Source organism: Mastigoproctus giganteus, chromosome 5 (genome assembly GCF_048544385.1).
Source record: "Mastigoproctus giganteus isolate SK-2022 chromosome 5, ASM4854438v1, whole genome shotgun sequence".
Taxonomy (NCBI): domain Eukaryota; kingdom Metazoa; phylum Arthropoda; class Arachnida; order Uropygi; family Thelyphonidae; genus Mastigoproctus; species Mastigoproctus giganteus.
In genome coordinates, this window is record NC_143579.1 from 168,536,921 (window position 1) to 168,559,471 (window position 22,551).

General features: G+C 36.6%; 1 protein-coding gene across 1 annotated transcript in view; it reads right to left on the minus strand.

The window, feature by feature from the left end:
- Positions 1-22,551, minus strand: part of LOC150085823 (telomerase-binding protein EST1A-like) — a 228,408-nt gene that overhangs the window by 83,413 nt on the left and 122,444 nt on the right. The window contains 2 exon segments of the mRNA XM_090374707.1: positions 2,614-2,869; positions 21,347-21,492. Of these exon segments, the coding sequence (XP_090230833.1) occupies positions 2,614-2,869; positions 21,347-21,492 (402 nt within the window).

The window sequence follows — 22,551 nt, forward strand, 5'->3', positions numbered from 1 at the left end:
TATTACCAATGGTGAATTCTAAATGGGAAGCCTTAAAAACTTAATCTTGGAGACTTTTCATACCAACTAATATACTGTTCAATACTTTTCAAGGTTCAGACCTAAATGGATGTCAGATGAATTTAATGAGGCTTGTGGCACAGAAGAAAAATGCATGGGATTGTTTGTTTGTATTGAGGTTTAATGGTGCATGGACTATGCAGGTCATAATGTGCCAATGCATGGGATGCATATAAATTATCAGGCGACACAGAAGCCCATGGTAAATATAAGCTAGTCTGTAATCAAGTCACAAAGGAGGTTAGGCAGGTGAAGGCAGATTACGAGAAATCTTTAGCAAAGGATGCAAAGAAAAACAGCAAAGAGTTCTTTACTTATGTAAACTCTAGAAGGAAGGGGATGAATCAGATTGGTCCACTTAAAATAGATGGTTTGACTATTGATGATCCTGCTCAAGTAGATAATAAACTGAATGAGTATTTTGCATCTACATTCACACATGAGGAGTTATTCAAGGAGGAAAATGCCAGAAGTTTATCAAACTAACAGGAAGCTAAGTGATTTTGTAATAACTGAGAGCAAAGTGGAGGAGAAATTGTTGAAGTTAAACATAAAAAAGGCACCTGGGACAGATGGAATCTATTCAGTTATATTGAAGGAGGTAGCAAGGGAAGTAAGCAACCCCTTAGCCATAATTATGAGAGCATCCTTAGATTCAGAGGAGGTTCCCATGGACTGGAAATGTGCAAATGTATCCTCAATTCACAAAGGGGGTGCAAATGGTGAAACAAATAATTCATTATAGACCTGTTTTTTTAACTTCTGTTCTGGGGAAAATAATGGAGTCGACAGTAAAAGAGGTTATACAGGATCATCTAGACAAGATGCAGTAATAGTTCAGACACAGCATGGGTTTGTTAAGGAGAAGTCTTGTCTGACCAGTTTGATTGGATACTACAATGTAGTCACAAAGGAACTGAATGCAAAAAATAATTTTGATATCACATACTTGGATTTCAGAAAAGCTTTTGATACTGTTGCACTTGGAAGACTGCTGTATAAAATGGAGCTGTATGGAGTAAGGGCAAGTTGCTGCAATGGATAAAGGGATAGTTGAGTGGGAAGACAGCAGAGAGTGGTAATAAGTGGACACTGCTCTATGTGGACTAATGTTATTAGTGGAGTCGCCCAGGGTTCAGTGCTGGGCCCACTGTTGTTTTGTGTATTTATCAATGATATCGATGAAGGTATATCGGGCTTAATGTCCAAGTTTGCATATGATACAAAGGTTGGCAGGCTAGCAGGTAAACTACTACAACAAGAGCTATGAAAATTGGGTTAGCAGGCTGAGAAACAGCAGTTGAAGTTAACATTGATAAATGTAAGGTACCGCAAATGGGTAGCAGTAATCCCACAGTAACTTATCAACTGTGTGGTACTACACTCAGGGTAGTGGAAAATAAAAAAAGACTTGAGGGTAATTGTGCAGTCAGATATGAAGTTCTCTGAGCAGTGCAGACAGGCTGCCAGAGCAGGTCATATAGTTTTGTCAATGATATCCTTTTGTATAAGGCAACTGTCAGGCCACACCTTGAGTACTGTGTACGGGTCTGAAGGCCTCATTTTAGGAAGGATGTAGAGGTTCTAGAATAAGGGCAACAAGATCAAACGGTGACAGGAACAAATTCGTACTCTTATGAAGAAAGGCTTAAGTTCTGTAAGTTGCAGCATCTGGAGATTAAGCACCTGCAAGGCGATCTCATTGAATGTATAAGGGCCTTGAATGGTTTGAGCAGGCTCAATGCTGACGGGATACTTCCGCTTGCTCAGATTAAGAAACTGAGGTGGCATCGATTCAAATTGAGGAAAGACAGTTTTAGAATAGATGTGTAGAAGTTTGCCTTTAGCCAGTGGGTAGCTGATTGCTGGAACAGACTTCCATCTGTTGTTGTGGAAGTTGAGAGCTTAAATAAATTTAAGGCTGAACTAAACAAACATTTAGAGTGACCAGATGGATGAAATGGGTTTTTTTTATTTTTTTATTTTTTTGGCTGATGCTGTATAAGCTTGCTTTCTTGCATCATATGCCTCAATTAATGCGTTACAGGATGTCATGGCTGATAGGAAATGTCAGCATTAATTTTCCTGTCAGCTTGTTATAAGCATGTAGATGTAGAAAGTCCTTAAATTAAAACCTGGTGTCTGTTAGTGAAGCTCGAGTTGCTAAGAAAATAAGTTTATGCTGTAGAGAAAAAATCAAATTGGGTGTTCAACAGAGACTCAAGTGTCTAATTCTTGTAGGTGGTAGTTATGTTAAGGAACAGGTGAATTGGACTAAAGTTCAAAGTGTAAGTGAACTTCATGTGCACATCAACAACACAACTGCTTCTGTGACACCACAGATGCTGAACAAAAGTTGACATGAAATTGAATATTATTTTGGCATCCTTCAGACCACAAATGGAACCCACATTTAATTGGATATCTACCAATGCCTGCATGAAAACTTTTTTTTTTTTTTTTTGAGTTGTTGTTTCAAATAAAACAAACTTGTATTTTGTGATGTGGCAAATAATATATGTTCATCCTTTATTTAATTCATTGCATACATACCCAGTTTTAAAGTCCGTGGAAGCAGGTGGTGGAGACCAGAGGTGCCTCTGACAGGTCATCCAATCTGTCCAAGTCTTTATAGCTGGTAACAGCTGTGTTAAATCTTCACTGATCAGCTGTGCAGGATAGTCAGAGGATAAAATGTGCTCTTGAACTAACAAAGTAGCTCTTTCCATTAAAATAGATGTCATGGCTAAGCTAACTTGTAAAGCCTGCTCTTGGAGTAAAGAACGACAATGTGGATCAAGACTTTGATCTATAGAAAAAAAAAAAAAAATTATGTTAGTTACTATAACTGTTAAATGCCAAGAAGATCAATAGAAATTATTATTAACAAGGGTTTTGATGATAACAAGAATCATTTATTTTCACACATTTGTGTGAAAATAATGATTCTTGTTATCATTCTAGAATAGATGATTCTTATTGAGAATGAATACAAAACTGTAATCAGTTTTTTTTCTATCACTTACAGTTCCAGTGTTATCCGACTTAATGCAGTCAGTAATATCAAAGGGGTTATCCATATGAAAAATTGAAGCATAACACACAAAGTCAAATGAAGAAGTATTCAACAAGGTTGCATGGACTCTTCAGTTCTGAGCTTATCCGATTTTTTGTTAACAATAATGTTGCTTAGTCTACTTTTGTTTTATTTGCAAAAAGTTCATGATGAAAAAACGAATATGAAAAAAGAAATATGACTGCTTTAAATTAAAAGACATACACAGGCTGTGTTTCTGGTGCACCATTTTCAGATCAAGATACACCATGGCTCCTCACATTTGCTGTGTTTAGCAAATTGTGTAACAAATCTTTGAAAATGGTTAGGTGGTTCTCCTGATATTTTCACCAGTATTTTTCTGATGAAATGCAGTTTTGTTTATTCTAATCTTGCCTGTTTCATGGCATGCCTGTTCCATACTCCAGAAGTCCTCTGGTCATCCAACAACAGAAGATGTAGATGTGGAAGAGAGCACTGAAGTTATAAATGATTCACCAGAAACCATTGATGTCGATCTAGATTTTAAATTACCTTTGGCCAAACCACATTCAATTACATAAACACATTTAAAAATTGTTAAAGACTGGGCTTGTCAAAATGCTGTCAGAGCTCTTGGGATCCTGAGTGTGAGGCTGAAACTGGAATCTGTTGCAACAAAGTATAAATATATAATAAAACCTGAATTAAGCACCACCTTATGGGATCACTAAAAATGTGGTGCCTACGACAGGTAGCTGTTTAATAGAGCTTGTTAAAGATATTTAATAAAATATCTTTAACAAATATATTTTATTAAATTAATAAAGCAAATAAGTCACAGTATGAAATAAAATTATTATTTAGTGGCGGGGGGAGGGGGGAAATAGTACAGATCCTGGCAGAGTTCTGCACAGTCATCTGGCATTTTCTCATTTGGAACAGTTTCATCAGCAACTTTGGGTAGTATATAAATTCATATTCATATTCTAACCAACAAGAGCCTATCCAAAAAACAGTGCCCAAACAAATTTATGGATTTTAACAATTCTGGTCTAATAATTTCATTGTTGATATCTACTTGCCTTAAAATATAAGAGAATTGTTTCCTTCTAAAATTTAACTTCATTATCCTTAATCCAAAGGAATGATACTAGCCTAAATTGTACAAGTATGAATCACACTTGTACAATTAGACAGAAAGTAGATAATTTTTACATGCTCCAATGTGATAAATTTTGATGCAATGAAGCACAAAGAGTGAAACATTCCTACCTTCTTTCCTCATTTTATCATCAAACGGTTTAATATAATTTTTTGAATATCTTAGTCATTCATCCTTTAATTGTTATGTTCAATAAAATGCTGGCATTTTTAAATCCCTGGTTTTGCCACATTTTTTGGTGAAAAATAAACATTAGTTTATTTTTCACCAAAAAATTATTCAAATAACACAAAGTGATTCTTTCTTTGCTATGTTTTATACCGCTTAATTTTGTTCCCATTTTAGGTATAGCCTTTCTTAGGTACAGATTTAAAATGAAGACCTGTTTCATCTAACTATAACATCTTTAAACTGATACCCAGCAGAAATGTTCTCCAATTTTTGTTTTCTTTCATCGACAGTTGCCACATGGCAGCTATCAAAGCCTTTTCTTGGATGAATGACCCAATTATGGGTACATTTCATGTACACAATTAGCAAAAAATTTGTAAAAATTCATTAATTTCATTATGCTGATCAGTATTTTTTTTTTCTATTCTAGGGCAAATTCTTCTTTAGAACTTTTTCCTAGAAAAAAATATGGTCTTCAAGCAAAGTGTCCTTTTGAAGACCATATTTTTTTGGATTTAAATTTGGCAGACACCAAATCTTAGTGCAATATTTTACTCATACCTTTACCTTTTAATTTAATTACAATGCTCCATGTTGCAATTAAATTTGGCTGCTTTCTTTGAGAATGGAACAGTTGTAACAGGGATAACCACTGCATAGTTAATGTTTTTTAACCACTGGCCAACGTTTTTTTTTCTCCTCCTCCTCCTTGAGGAGGGGAAAAAAAGTTATACATAAAAACCTTGTGAATCCAAAAAGTGTTGATTACCACTGTTACATATAAAATTAGGTCTCACAAAAAACAATGGAACGGACAGTAATGAAGCTGGTTTTCAGTGCACTAAATCAAAATTTCCATGTATCAGTGACGCCAAAATCAAAAAGGTAGGATCTCAAATGGGAGAGCTCATGAATGATGTTCAGTTTGATTCAGTTGTGACTGCATATGAAAAAATCTGAATGGAATACCTTTAAAGGAATGGTACACAATTTTTTTTGAAACAATTGAGCACATAACTAGGAAGAAGTGGTAAAGAGGTTGTTAGCAGCTTATAGAGGTTTCAATTGCAATATGTCATTAGAAATGCATCTCTTGGATATGCATTTGAGTTTCATGCTTGTCTGACAGTGAGAACTTGGGAACTGTGTTAGATGACGTGCTTTGACGCCTCGAATGAGAAGGCCCTCATTTATATGATGCAGTAAAATTTATTGCGTTCGTTGAATGCTGCGAACGCATTTCCCACCCACACATGTGCATGGTAGGGATTTTCTTCAAGGCAAAAAGCAAAAAATACTGGATTAAACAGATATCTGTGATTATATGTCAGAGATTACTGCTGGATTTTCAGAAGAGAAACCACTGACATTTTGTAAAACAGAAATGTCCACAATATGAACATTTTCATTCTCCTTGTTGACAAAAATGTTCTGTACGTAAATACTATTAGCATTAGCATTTTTAGCATTAGTAGAGGCATTTGATGCAAGAAAGCAAGCTTATGCAGCATCAGCCAAAAAAAAAAAAAAAACCCACTTCACCCCTCTGTTCGTTCCAAATACCTGTCCAGCTGAGCCTTAAACTTATTTAGGCTATCAACCTCCACCACAAGGGATGGAAGTCTGTTCCACCAACCAACCACCCGCTGGCTAAAGGCAAATTTCCGCACGTCTATCCTACATCTGTCTTTCCTCAATTTGAATTTATGCCCTCTCAGGTGATTTTTCTGAGCTAGAGGAAGAATCCCATCAGCATTGAGCATGCTTAAACCATTCAAGGCTTTATACACCTCTATCAGATCACCTCGCTGGTGCCTGGTCTCCAGACACTGTAATTTGCAAAACTTAAGCCTTTCTTCGTAAGAGCACCATTTTTGTTCCATTCACTAATCTTGTTGCCCTTCTCTGTACTCGTTCCAGCAGCTCTACATCCTTCTTGAAATGAGGCCTCCAGACCTGTATACAGTACTCTAGGTGTGGCCTGACCATTGCCTTATACAATGGAATAATCACCTCCTTATCCCTGCTGGAAAAATTCCTGTATATCATTGACAATACTCCATGAGCTACTCTTGCAGCCCATCTGCACTGCTCAGAGAACTTCATATCTGCCTGCACAACCACCCCCAAGTCCCTTTCATTCTCTACCACTGTCAGTGTAGTACCACAGAGTTGATACGTTGCTCTGGGGTTGCTGTTTCCCATGTGCAGTACTTTACATTTGTCAATGTTAAACTTCATTTCCCACCTCTTAGCCCATCTGTTCAACCTTTCCAGATCCTGTTGCAGCAGCATAGTGTCAGTAGTGTCCTTGACAACCCTGCCAACCTTTGTATCGTCTGCAAACTTGGACATTAAGCTTGATATACCATCATCAATATCATTTATAAATACAGAAAACAATAATGGACCCAACACTGAGCCCTGAGGGACTCCACTAATAACATTAGTCCACGATGAGCAGTGTCCATTGATTACCACTCTCTGTCTTCTCCCCCTCAACCACCCCTTTATCCATAGCAGCAATTTGCCTCCAATGTCACACTGCTCCAATTTGTGTAGCAGTCTTCCATGTGCAACAGTATCAAAAGCCTTTCTAAGATCCAAGTATATAATATCAAAGTTATTCCCTGCATCCAGTTCTTTTGTGACTGCATCATAGTATCCAATCAAGTTGGTCAGGCAAGACTTCCCCTTAACAAAACCATGCTGTGTCTGAGCTATAACTGAAATCTTGTCTAAATGATCCTGCAGTGCTTCTTTAACCAGTGCCACCATTAATTTTCCTGGAACAGAAGTTAAGCTCACAGGTCTATAATTACTTGTGTCAGCCTTTGATCCTCTTTTGTAAATTGGGGTCACATTTGCACATTTCCAGTCTATGGGTACCTCCCCTGAGTCCAAGGAAGCTCTCATAATTATGGCTAAGGGTTTGCTTACTTCCTTTGCTGCCTCCTTTAATATAACTGGATAGATCCCATCCACCCCGGGTGCCTTTCTTGTGTTTATCTTCAACAGTTTCTCCTCCACTTTACTCCCAGTTACTTCAAGATTCTGTAGCTTACTGCTAGAGTTGAATACACCTCTGGCATTCCCCTTGCTGAATAACTCCTCATGTGTGAATGTCGATGCAAAATATTCATTTAGTTTGTTAGCTACCTGAGCAGGATCATCAACAGTTGACCCATCAATATCAAGTGGACCAATCTGATTCATCCCCTTCCTTCTAGAGTTTACATAAGTAAAGAACTCTTTGCTGTTTTTCTTTGCATCCCTTGCCAAGGATTTCTCGTAATCTGCCTTCGCCTGCCTAACCTCCTTTGTAACTTGGTTGCATATCAACTTGTATCTATCATAGGATTCTGTGTCATGTGTTAATTTGTAAGTATCCCATGCATTTTTCTTCTCTGCCATATGCCTCATTAGTTCATCTGACATCCATTTTGGCCTAAACCTTGAACAATATTTCTTAGTTGGTATGTAAAGCCTAGTAGCTTCCAAGATAAGTTCTTTGAATGCTTCCCATTTTGAATTTGCTGTTGGTAACATCATCAGTTGGTCCCACTGTATAGAATTTAAATACTGTCTCAGTCCATCGTAGTCGCCTTTACGGAAGCAATAACCCTTCCCTTTACCCCTAATGGTAGTTACCTCTTTGAGTAAATCCCACTTCAGCACACTGTGATCACTGCCAACTAGTGGTTCATTTATCTGCAGATTCTTAATGCATGAAGAATCACTGCTGATAATCAAATCAAGAGTATTACTCCCTCTAGTTGCCTCCCGAACATGCTGATGTAGAAAACAATCATCCAATAAATCCACAAAGCCCTGCTAGTGTGTGAGTAACCAGCCCCCAAATTCCAGTCAATATCTGGGAAATTAAAATCTCCCATTATAAGACTCTCTGATTTACTGGCCCACTCTATTTCCCTGTACAGTTCCTTATTATACTCATCAGAGTCATTAGGCCTATCGCACACTCCTACTCTCAATTTTGATCTCCCAATGCTTATGTCACACCAAACTGACTCAACACAAATTCTACCCCTTGACTGTCCAGCGATGTCGACTGGCTTCACTTCCTTGGTTTTTATGTGTTTCTTAACTAATAGCATAACCCCTCCCCACTTCCTATCCTGTCTATCCTTTCTGTAGACGTTGTACTCCCCAAATTGCAGTTCTGCATCCCTTATATCTGTGTGACACCACGTCTCTGATATCCCAACAATATATGCCTTTGATGTTTTGAGCAATACCTCAAATTCATCAAATTTATTTACTAAACTCCTAGCATTGGTTTACACGCAAGTATACCTGCACCTGTTTCTATTCTTAGCTACCCTAACACAACCCATGTGTTTACTTGTACCGCAATGGCTCCCAGCAGTCTCTGAAATACCATGCATCTTGTTTTTCAGGCTTCTGCTCATTCTAATAGAAGCAGTGCAAGAATCTCTTTCATCTCTGCCAGTGGCTACTGTCAATCTATTGGTCTTTGTCTCCCCCCAAGCTAGCAGTTTTCCGACCCACCTAACACTGCCTCGATAGCATCAGCAAATATTCTTGCACCCTTTCTATTTAAGTGTATCCCATCCCTGTAGAAGCAATCTCTCCTGTTAACAAGTACAGTCCAGGCTGAAAAAAATTCTACCCCTTGAGCCTTGCATATCTTTCCAGGGCCGAATCGATCGACAAGGCTCTCATCATATACTCCCTCCTATCGTGTCTGGGCAGAATTGCAGACACTTTCAAATTCAACCCTAATTCTCGGCTTTTGTTCAACAGTGACCTGTACTTGTTAAGTAATTCTGCCGATCTCCTACTCTTAATATTATTAGTGCCAACGTGTACAACTATATCACCTTTTGTGCCCTTAAAAGATGATATTCGCTCTACAACGTCATCAACCTTTGCCCCTGGCAGACATACCCTGGTCCTGTTCCACCTATCTTTTTTACAAAGCATGTTCCCTGTTTCCCTGACAATAGAGTCACCAACAACTACTAGCTCCTTTGGGACCAGGGCATTCTGCCTTGGGGGTTGCCTCTGTGTCACGCGATGCCCAAGTGCAAGCTCTGGCATTGATGTGGACAGCTGAGAGCTTGATGGGCCCCTCAATTTAGTTTCTTCGAGGGCATCCACCCTGTCCTTCAAGCTCTCATATAAGCCCACAAGAACGCTGAGTTGTTGCCTGATATCGATACACTCCTTGCATCGCGCACACACACAAAGACATCCCCCTTGGCCGTATCATGTCCCGTACCCGATTGCTCTGCAAACATCAAGCAAACAGTGCATTTTATAAGGCTGTGAGTCAGAGGACAACTGCCCCCCTCAGTTCTGCTCTGAGCCACAGCACTTCCATTAGATTGAGCCTTTTGCTTTGCTGCTCTGGTCTGAGTCATGATTCTATTAATTTATTAATTAATTATAATTAATTATGTTATGTTATTAATTATGTTAAATATAATTAATTATATTACGTTTGTAATCTAAGTCGTTATATGTATTTATTGAAACGTACAATTTAACTGCTAACGAAGTTCAACTAACGCTATCTAGTACGGTATATAACTATCGTATCACAAAGGCGGGAAAATTACGAACGGTAGCGGAGTTGAAACACGTGGAAACCCTTACCGATACTTTTATGCAATTACAAGGCCGAGTAAAGAATAAATACACCAAATTAATCAGAAAATCACAAAATAATGTTATACTACTAAATTTAAATCAAAAGTTTTAGAAAAACAATAATTTCAAATCAAATAAGAAAAATCCACTTAGCGGCTTTGAACACGACCGTCTCTATGGAGTACTACATAGCCCATTTCCGCAGTATACTATATTCTAGTTTAATAGATATATATATAGTGTGCATATTTCTATTACAGAATGTATGGTTATGCTATTACTGAGATTAATAGCTATTTATCACTTTTATTACAGACATATAAGTTAGTGCATCAGGGTACTTACCCACCCCCACCATTGGGCCAAACACCCTTGAAACAGCCATCTGGGTGGTGAGAATAAGCACTGAGAGTAAGTAATAATAGTCTTCTCTATTGGAGAAGCATTATTCATTCGAAGTATAACAGAAAATGTAATTAGTTGTAAAGGCATTTACAATGTAAGATGCAATGAAACAATGCCACTATAATAACTTCAATTAATTTACTGTGCATAAACATGATGCATTTGCACTAACTTATGTGTTTAAATTTTCCTACAGTCTGAGGTTTTTGCTCTAAATTTTTATTAAATTACTTAATCGAAATATAGATATTTCAGCATTAACAGTTTACAATAACTCAAAACTGTATCACTTTTACTCAGATGCTATATGAAGGAGCACTTCAGATTACAATTTTAAATTTGGCACTAAGAAATCCATAGAATTCATCTACTTTATGGTTGTGAATCCTATAGATTGCTTAGTGAAAAGAAAAAAAAAAAAACTTCAATTTGTTTTGCAAAGGTTAATTAGCAGTTATGAAAGCAATTAAAGTTATTTTTTTTAGGTGATCGAAAAAAAATTTATAAACAATGAAACCACACAGGATTCAATTAAATTAAAGAGAGAAAGGGGAGAAAAGAGATATATATATATATATATATATATATATATTTTTTTTTTCTTTTAGATAGTGCCTGGGCAGGACGAAGGCAGAGGAAACTCTGGTGGAGGTCCGCAGCAGTTCTGGTGTGCATTATTGTTATTTGGTTTTTTTTTTTTAGGAGCATTAGCAACTAAGGCCATATTGCTCCGGGAATATGCAGTGGTCATTCCCTTGACCTTTCCGCATCCTCTGTATTTGGTGGTGACGGAATCGAACCCTGGTCTAATCAAGAAGCGTATGTTACACACTGCTGCTCCTTCGCACCTGGCTACGGAGATGCCCTGGTGTGCAAATCGATTGTCAGATCCAGGTATAGGGGCAAAAGACTAATCAAACCATCTAGTAGCCGGTTTCTCCCCCCCCCAAATCTGTTGGAAATAGAGAAAAAAGAAAAAATAGCTGATGAAACTCTACTAAAATTCCAGATTGGGTTATAAATCCTTTTTTAAATAATGACGATGGTGAACCTTTTGTAGAAGAATTGATTGAGTTACAAAATGAAGTTGAACTGAAGCCAAAATTTCAAAATTCATATCAGAAATTTTGGTTACAAAAGAAAATCCCTGACCATTAATCCTGCATTGTTAGGAATTGTAAAAAAATTACTTATTTCTTTTCCAACATCATATCTAGTCGAAACCAGTTTCAGTGCTGTCTCAACTGCTGACAAAACAAAGAAATTGTCTCGATGTTGTGAAACGTGGCGATTTACGACTTATACTTACAGATATTAAACCTAATATTGATAAGCTAATAAATCTTCACCAAGCTCATCCATCGCATTAAATATTAAAATATAATTAACTATTTCCATTAATATCACGACTTATTTATGTAATTAACTTTAATTTATGACTTAATTTAAGTGACTATAACTGACTTTATTTATGTAGTTGTAATTTTTTACGAAGAAGGAATAAAGTTTTTGTCTCGCAAAACAGGCAAATCAACCAGAAAAACAAGCAATTTAGAGACACAATACACATGGGTATATGAATTAACTTTCTGGGTTATCCTAATGTAATAGTTTGGATTACAGTGGATTCCGGTTATTTGGGCCACCGGTTAATCAGGGCAGCCGTTTATTTGGGGCAAATCTTAAAAAACAAAAACCAATCGAGAAAATAGCCAGGGTTTAGTTCGCTTAATTGGGACAAAATGCCGTTTAATCGGGGCAGGAGACCTCAGCACTGGAGATTACCCTACGATTGTCTCCGACTGTACCACGTAGTTCGGTCGGATTTCTGGAGGTCACAACCATAAAACAATAAAAACAATTAGCAGTCACCTGTTTATTGGGCTTTTCAGTTAGTGCAGTCTATCATAAACGGACAGTAAACTCGATCTTATTGAATTTGCGATAATACCGGCAGCTGGAATTCTGTGGGTTATTATGGTAAAATGTGTTTACACTTCCATGGAACCTTCAATCATATAAAAAAAAATAATTTTCAGAATCTTCTCTTCATTCCTATTTTTAAAGCTTCCTAATTTGTTACTCCGTTCTCACTTGCGCGTGTTGTGTTACTTGCAATTTGTGTGTGCCCTGTTCTTTGTTATTGATTGCTTATCTTTTTACTGTATTAAATTTCAGCCCTCACCAACAAATGTCAGTGAACAGAAATGTCAACTAGTTTAGTTAGTATGTACATATTACAGTACGTATTAATTATTCCGATTATCACGTATATTCTTCCGATTTTCACGTATCATTTAATTTTTTAATTGGTAAGGTAATAAAGGTTAAATTTGTGCTTAATATATCTTTACTTTTATAGCCTGTGGATAATATTCCTCCTATTTTTGCTAATTAGAATCGCTGTTTAATAGAATTAAAATTCAATTCACAAACGTGATCATAATGACCGGCGCTTACTGCACATCGTATAGTGAACGGTACTTTACTATTTTGAGTTCGTCGTAACGTGATTTGATTGTACAGTGAACTAATTGTAAAGGGGGGGTAAATTGTATTTTTAACTATTTACGTGAAACTTCGGATAATTGGGGCAGCTGCTTAATCGGGCCAAAATGCACTAGTCCCGATGTGTCCCAAATAACCGGAATCGACTGTATATCAAGTTTGTCACTAAGCTTTAATGTTTTTCTTCTTTACTTCTCTGGGTGATATATATTAACTTTAGAAGCCATAGTGAGGGTTTTTAATTTAAAATAAATATAAAATAGCGGTATAATCTGAATCAGTACAGAATTCGCTTTCAAAATGGTGAATGTAAACAAATATAGTAATCGCATGACTTGCCGTTTTTTTTTTTTTTTTTTTTTTTTTTTTGGCACTGCAAGACATCTGCACTATATGTAAATATCCGATCTCAATATGCCATTAGCTCAAATGGAACATTTGAGCTAATGGCATATTGAGATCGGCATAATGGCACCCCATTAGCTCAAATGTTCCATTTGAGCTAATGGGGTGCCATTATTTCGACAGTCTACTGTAATTTTGATATCATATACTTGGATATTAGGAAAGCTTTTGATATTCTTGCACACAGAAGACTACTGTATAAGTTGGAGCAGTACAGCATTAAGGGCAAGTTACTACAATGGATAAAAGGATGGTTGAGTTCGAGAAGACAAAGATTGGTAATCAGTGGACACTGCTCTTCATGGACTAATGTTATTAACCCAGTTAGTTTAACTTGTATTCCGGGGAAAATAATGGAATCACTGGTTAAAGGAGTATTGCAGGATCATCTGGACAAGACTGCAATAGTTAAGACACAGCATGGGTTTGTTAAAGGGAGGTCATGTCTGACCAATTTGATTGGATACTATGATGTGGTCACAAAGGAACTGAATGCCAAAAATAATTTTGATATCATATACTTGGATTTCAGGAAAGATTTTGATACTGTTGCACATGGAAGACTGCTATACAAATTGGAGAGGTATGGCATTAAGGTAAATTGCTACAATGGATAAAGGGATTGAGTGGGAGACGACAGAGAGAGGTAATCAATGGATGCTGCTCTTCATGGACTAATGTTATTAGTGGAGTTCCCCAGGATTTGGTGTTGGGCCCATTGTTGTTTTGTATATTTATCAATGTTATTGATGAAGGTATACAAAGGTTGGCAGGGTTGTTAACAACAGTAAACACAGTATGCTACTCCAACTGGATCTAGATAAGTTGGGCAAATGGGCTGAGAAGTGGCAATTGAAGTTTAACATTGACAAATACAAAGTACTGCATATGGATGGCAATAACCGAAGAGAAATGTACCACCTGTGTGGTACGACACTCAGGGAAGTGGAAAAGACCTGGGGGTAATTGTGCAGTCAAATATGAAGTTTTCTGAATAGTGCAGACAGGCTGCCAGGGCAAGTCATGGAGTCTTGTCAATGATATATAGAAATTTTGCTAGCAGGGACAGGGAGGTGATTATCCCATTATACAAGGCAATGGTCAGGCCACACCCAGAGTACTGTGTACAGGTCTGGAGGCCTCATTTTAGGAAGGACGTAGCATTGCTAGAATGAGTACAAAGAATGGCAATGAGATTGGTGAGGGGAACAAAGGGGTGCTCTTACCAAGAAAGGCTTAAGTTCTGCAAATTGCAGCAGCTGGAGACTAGGCACCTGTGAGGTGATCTGATTGAGGTATATAAGGCCTTGAATGGGTTGAGCACACTGAATTCTGATGGGATTCTTCCACTTGCTCAGATTATGAACCTAAGGGGGCATAAATTCAAATTGAGAGGAAAGACAGTTGTAGAATAGATGTGTGGAAATTTGCCTTTAGCTAGCGGGTGGTTAATTGCTGGAACAAACTTCCATCTGTCATTGTGGAACTTGAGAGCTTAAATAAATTCAATGAGGAACTGGATAAACATTTAGAGGGAATGGTTGTGTGTTTTTTTTTTTTGGTTGATGCTACATAAGCTCATACGCTTGCTTTCTTGAATCACATGCCTCTATTACATACCAAAAAATAAAATATAGAATGACAAAAAAATTTATAAAATAAAAACTAAAATATGGATAGAAATAAATGAAATAAGAATATACAGATAAATAATAAAAGTACTAAAATTGAAAAGAGCACTAAAAGCAACATAAAATATACACATAAACAAGCTTTTGGAGTGCTCCTTTATCAACTTAGTATGCACACCATCTATTATAATCATAGAAGAGTAGAAAAGACGTGACACATGAAATATCAACAACAAATCAATATGGATCATGAACAGTGACTACCAGAAAGAGAGAGATTGAGGGGGAAGAGAGAGGGGGGAAAAGAGGGAGAAAGAATGATAATATTAACAGCAGGACTCTGGGAAGTAGGATGATGTATAATAGCCATGTTATAAGTTCTCCATTGCTCATCATAGAGTAAATACAGATCCCTAGGTTTTAATTAATACTGAGACCTGCCACAACCTATACAGAGGACTTACGACCAAGAGGTACTTGATGAGAACTTCCAGCATCATGTGCATGATACAAAATTTCAACATTGGAACATGGGTTACAGTTAACAATTTGCTCATACCAATAATGCTCAGCAAAAGTGGGCCATGAGAAATTGGCAGCCTGGCAAACAGCCTCCTAATGCTCCAAGATACAATCAAAAAGACTACAGTATGTCAAACAAATATAACACACACCATAAAGCAGGCATGTGATGTAATAAACAGAACCTGCATGTTGCAGCAAGGAAATGACAGATTAACTCTGGAAACCACTGAGTGCAGCTTACTACCAGCAAGTTGCACACAACCAATATGGTAGTGTCACAACACCTTCTAGAATGTGCTAAAATGCCAAGATAGTGGGTAATATAAGCTATAGCAGTTAGTTTATTGTTGTGATTGGAATGAGAAACTAAACTATTCCCATATCACTGGAATCTATTCAGACTCTGAATCGATCCCAGATATCTGTGATTCCATGTGAACAGTGGAATCACAGATTTACTATGAAGTAAATGAGAGAGTAGATAAGAGGAAAGGAAGAAACTGAGATACTGGAGTAACACCTATGACCTGCAGGGAATAACTGCAAACACATCATTAATATATGCCAGTTAGGCATATATTTTTGAATCTGCTGATGCCAGTTAGGCTCTGTCAGAGACTAACTGGCATGAGCAGATTCAAAAATGTGTCCTCCACAAGAGTCCACAGTAGTATTAACTATGGGATAGTGACCAGAGCACCCCTAGCTGTATCCTGAATCTTCCAGTAGAAGAAATCTCAGGACCAGACCATACACTTTTGGTTCAGCATGTGGGTTTCCAATTGATGACCTCAGTAAACAGAAAGCCACTGTGCAGGAACAGTTCACCAATTCAATCACTCAACCAGGAAATGAGTTTATGATATTAAATAAAATGAAATGAGTAAATTTTTAAATACAAAATTAAATAATTGATGCATTGATCAAATGAACCGATATTGTAAATCAAGATATCATAAGTTGTGTAACAGACAAGAGTTTTGTGTGCGCTTTGATTATTTTTGGTATATGTGGTCAAATCCAAATATAGCCCCCTCCCTTCTAACCATTCGTTCTTTTGACAGAAAAATTTAACAAAGTAACTTAAATGATCTCTCATTCTCATTTATAAATAAAAAAGTACATAATCAGGAAGGGAATTTACTCATTAAATAAATTAACCACTGGATGCTAAACTGAAACCCTGTTGTTCGATCAAACATATCAAAGACAAGTTGATTTCAGAATCTTGTATACCTGTAGATAACAATGGTACAAGTAAACGTAGATGGTACAAGTAAACACATGGGTTGTGTTAGGGTAGCTAAGAATAGAAACAGGTGCATGTATACTTGCGTGTACACCAATGCTAGGAGTTTAGTAAATAAATTTGATGAATTTGAGGTATTACTCAAAACATCAAAGGCAGATATTGTTGGGATATCAGAGACGTGGTGTCACACAGATATAAGGAATGCAGAACTGGAATTTGGGGAGTACAACGTCTACAGAAAGGATAGACAGGATAGGAAGGGAGGAGGGGTTATGCTATTAGTTAAAAAACACATAAAATCCAAGGAAGTGAAGCCAGTCGACATCGATGGACAGGGCAGTGTCGAGTCAGTTTGGTGTGACATAAGCATAGGTAAATCAAAATTGAGAGTAGGAGTGTGCTATAGGCCTAATGACTCTGATGAGTATAATAAGATACTGTACAGGGAAATAGAATGGGCCAGTAAATCAGAGAGTCTTATAATGGGGGATTTTAATTTCCCAGATATTGACTGGAATTTGTGGGTTGGTCACTCACACACTAGCAAGGCTTTTGTGGATTTATTGGATGATTGTTTTCTACACCAGCATGTTCGGGAGGCAACTAGAGGGAGTAATACTCTTGATCTGATTATCAGTAGTGATTCTTCATGCATTAGGAATCTGCAGATAAAGGAACCACTGGGTGGCAGTGATCACAGTGTGCTGAAGTGGGATTTACTCAAGGAGGTAACTACCATCAGAGGTAAAGGGAAGGGTTTTTGCTTTCGTAAAGGTGACTATGATGGTCTGAGACAGTATTTAAATTCTATACAGTGGGACCAACTGATGATGTTACCAACAGCAAATTCAAAATGGGAAGCATTCAAGGAACTAATCTTGGAAGCTACCAGGCTTTACATACCAACCAAGAAATATTGTTCAAGGTTCAGGCCTAAATGGTTGTCAGATGAACTAATGAGACATATGGCAGAGAAGAAAAATGCATGGGATACATAAAAATTAATGGGTGACATGGAAGCCTATGATAGATATAAGTTGGTCTGTAACCAAGTCACAAAGGAGATTAGGCAGGCAAAGGCAGATTATGAGAAATCCTTGGCAAAGGATGCAAAGAAAAACAGAAAAGAGTTCTTTACCTATTTAAACTCAAGAAGGAAAGGGTTGAATCAGATTGGTCCACTGGATGTTGATGGTTCAACAGTTGAAGATCCAGCTCAGGTGGCTAACAATCTAAACGAGTATTTTGCATCTACATTCACACATGAGGAGTTATTCAGGAAGGGGAATGTCGTAGGTGAAGTAAACATTGGCAGTGAGCTAGATGATTTTCTAATAACTGAGAGGAAAGTGGAGGAGAAATTGTTGAGGATAAACATAAAAAAGGCACCCGGGGTGGATGGGATCTATCCAGTTATATTAAAGGAGGCAGCAAAGGAAGTAAGCAAACCCCTAGCCATAATTATGAGAACTTCTTTGGACTCAGGGGAGGTACCCATGGACTGGAGATGTGCAAATGTAACCCCAATTCACAAAGGAGGATCAAAGGCTGACACAAGTAATTATAGACCTGTTAGTTTAACTTCGGTTCCAGGAAAATTAATGGAGGCACTGGTTAAAGAAGCACTGCAGGATCATCTGGACAAGAATTCAGTTATAGCTCAGACACAGCATGGGTTTGTTAAGGGCAGGTCTTGTCTGACCAATTTGATTGGATACTATGATGTAGTCACAAAAGAACTGGATGCAGGGAATAACTTTGATATTATATATTTGGATCTTAGAAAGGCTTTTGATACTGTTGCGCATGGAAGACTGCTGCACAAATTGGAGAAGTGTGGCATTGGAGGCAAATTGCTGCTATGGATAAAGGGATGGTTGAGTGGCAGAAGACAGAGAGTAGTAATCAATGGCCACTGCTCAACGTGGACTAATGTTATTAGTGGAGTTCCTCGGAGTTCAGTGTTGGGTCCCTTGTTGTTTTCTGTATTTATAAACGATATTGATGATGGTGTATCAGGCTTAATGTCCAAGTTTTCAGACGATACAAAGGTTGGCAGGGTTGTTAAGGACACTACTGATACTATGCTGCTGCAACAGGATCTGGAAAGGTTGAGCAGATGGGCTGAGAGGTGGCAAATGAAGTTTAACATTGACAAATGTAAACTACTACATATGGAAACAGTAACCCCATATCAACGTATCAACTCTGTGGTACTACGCTGACAGTGGTAGAGAATGAAAAGGACCTGGGGGTAATTGTGCAGGCAGATATGAAGTTCTCTGAGCAGTGCAGACGAGCTGCAAGAGTAGCTTGTCTGTATATCATTGACAAGACACCATGAGCTACTCTTGCAGACGAGCTGCAAGAGTAGCTCATGGTGTCTTGTCAATGATATACAGGAATTTTTCTAGCAGGGATAGGAATGTGATTATTCCCTTGTATAAGGCATTGGTCAGGCCACACCTTGAGTATTGTATACAGGTCTGGAGGCCTCATTTCAAGAAGGATGTAGAGCTGCTGGAACGAGTACAGAGAAGGGCAACAAGATTAGTGAATGGAACAAAGGGTTGCTCTTACGAAGAAAGGCTTAAGTTTTGCAAATTACAGAGCCTGGAGACTAGGCATCGGCGAGGTGATCTGATAGAGGTGTATAAGGCTTTGAATGGCTTGAGCATGCTCAATGCCGATGGGATTCTTCCTCTTGCTCAGAATAATCACCCGAGAGGGCATAAATTCAAATTGAGGAAGGACGGATGTCGGATAGATGTGCGGAAATTTGCCTTTAGCCAGCGGGCAGTTGGTTTGTGGAATAGACTTCCATCGCTCGTTGTTGAAGTTGATAGCCTTTAAGGCTCAGCTGGACAGGTATTTCGAACGAATGGAGGGGTGAAATAGGAGTAGTGGTTGTTTTTTTTTTTTTTTTTTTGGCTGATGCTGAATAAGCTTGCTTTCTTGCATTATATGCCTCTGCTAATGCTAATAAAATAAAATGACTACACTGCATGTCTTGTAGAAGTATACTAAATGCATAATCATAAATAAACAGTTCAACTTATTAACTCTTAACATTTATAGCACAATAACTTTGAACACAGTTCACCTTATCAAACACATTATCAAATTAATTCATCATCTGCTATAATGCCTAAAATCCTTATCTCAAGGGTAGGCCTTTATTACCAAATTAAAGATATGAGTAAATATTATTGACCTATTAAAGAATATTAACAGTTAATTTACAAATATGTATTATATATTTGACTTGAAATTTGCAAAAGCATGAATTTAAATTGCATGAATTAAGCAAATCACAAAATGTAAGCTGCCCTGAAAAATAGCATACAAACTAAGTGGTATGTGGGGTTAAAGAAGTAAAGTTGTTAGTCAGTATGTTGCCTAATTTAAGCGTTTTGGAAAATGCCAAAGTTCCATATATGTCGTTTGAACAAAGTAGTTTATCTGTTTAATCTACGACTGTTATTCATTTACATATGCTGCAGATTTCTTAGCTAATCAATGTGAGACTGAAGTTTTATCACTGAAGATTCTTGCATGTCTAGTTTGAAGAATTTTAGTTGATTCTATATAATTTATGGTTTCATTAAACTATATATCAAGCATAATATTTACACAATTGTGTGTGTTATTTTCACAATCTATAGAATTTAAAGTTAACTTTTAAGCACAACTATAATAAAGGTCTGAATGCAATTCTTGAATAGCATAACTTAGAAACAGCACTAAATGAGGCTCTAAATGTGTATATACACAAAAATGCATCTAGTCAATCTAATGTAAATAAATTCTTCAGTTCAACCATACCGTGCAAATTCACAAAAGCAGCATTCAAAATACTTTTAACTATTAAATTAAATCAGTTTTTAATATATAATTTAATATTTTTAAAATATTTAAAAAAATAAAAAGGTTATCTTTATACTCTGACATGATCACTAGCTCAAAGGTGTTTACAATTAATTATTTTAACAATGAACACAATCCTTAACTGTATTTAGCAATCACATAGGCTTGAACCACAATCCAATCATGCATTACTACATACTTTTAATCAACCACTTGGCTATATTAGGCTAAAATTAACACCAAAAAAAGTAGCTATTTACTGTACATAATCCAGTTACTTATTAATAACCATCAAGTACCTAGATTTTAAATAGTGATATCTATTCACCTTAAGTATGTATCTTTTATTCACTTGTGTATTTATACCAGCTTGGTGACCCAGTAGTTCTTTCCCTATTTGGGGCTAGTTGTGGTTCTGCTGTGTAATATACAGTCTCTGGAATATATATACATCATGAACCCATATGCTACCACAAAAAATATATTGCCCATTGTTAACAGTTGTGCTAGTTTATCTACTTCAATAATAGTTTCAATGAAGTTTAAACTCTTTTCACTGCACAGGCTGTACGTACAAACAGAAATTAAATTTTAATCAAATAAATTAACTTAAAAATAAACTTAATTTATTTATTTTTCTGTACTTCTCTCTCTCCGAAATACTCAAATTACTCTATTTTTCTCACCTTTAAGTGAAGTGTTGGCCACTGCAAACATATTTATAGCCATCAATTGTAGAAGCCTAGAAGAAATCATGGGGGCTGGAGTTCTTTGAATTAAGTAACGGAATTCTTTTAACATCTGGTTCACAGTGTCAGAAAATGTCTCCATGCTGGAATGAGTTAATAATAGTATTTCAGAACAAATACGAGTCAAAGTGAAATATAAATAACAGGTACTGGAGGCTTACTGTGAGCTTTCAAACAGAATAAATGTATCTCAAAAACGTATGTTATACTCATCAAAATAGTGATGGTGTAACATCAAGAAAATATTTTTATTTGTCATCTAATATCTGGTTTTATCCATATACAATTTTTTAACTATATTTTAATTATTGTTACCTTTTGAACTATTTAAGGTTTATGAAACTTCTTGTAATTGTGTGAGTACACACTTTTTCAATAATTGGCTTTTAAATTTTGCTATTTAATGAATTTATGTCCTATATATTTGTGAACAAATCGTGTATACTTGGAATCTCTCTCCTTCAGCCATTCTATCTTAGCTTTATGGTTTCTTTCAAGTAAAATTCTATAATTTTTGCTGAGGGATATGATTAATTAAAAGTGGAGTAAAGAATATTACCATACTTCTACCAAAACTACAGTTAAGACAACAGACTGTAACTCATCTTACAAATTCTGATCAGCATTGAGAATAGCAAAAGTCAGAGAAGTAGAACAAAAATCAACCTAGGACAAAAGTACCTTGTGAGGTGTAAGATGATTTTCAGTACTATACTTTCAGAATCATAGTGCATAATAGTGCATATACTATTATGCACTATAGTGCATAATAGTATAGTGCATGTATTACACAGTAACTACAGTTAGCTTTATTAAATATGTTTTTTTTTTAAAAAAAACACCATAGTACAATAAAATATAATTTTGGATTATCAATGTGTTTTGAGATTATGCCTCTCCCCACCATTAATATATTAATCAGGGGTTTAATGCATAAAACTAAGAAGAACCAGAGGTAAATTTATTGAAATGTTAGAAGCTTTGACTGTTTGGGATATAATTTGTCTTACATTATCTAATTAGACAATAATATTCATTATCTAATAAAAATATTAGACTCAGAATATGATTTCTGACGGCAATTTTAGATTATTCAGTTAGCAAAAAAAAAAAAAAAAAAAAAGCATACTTATTTTATTATG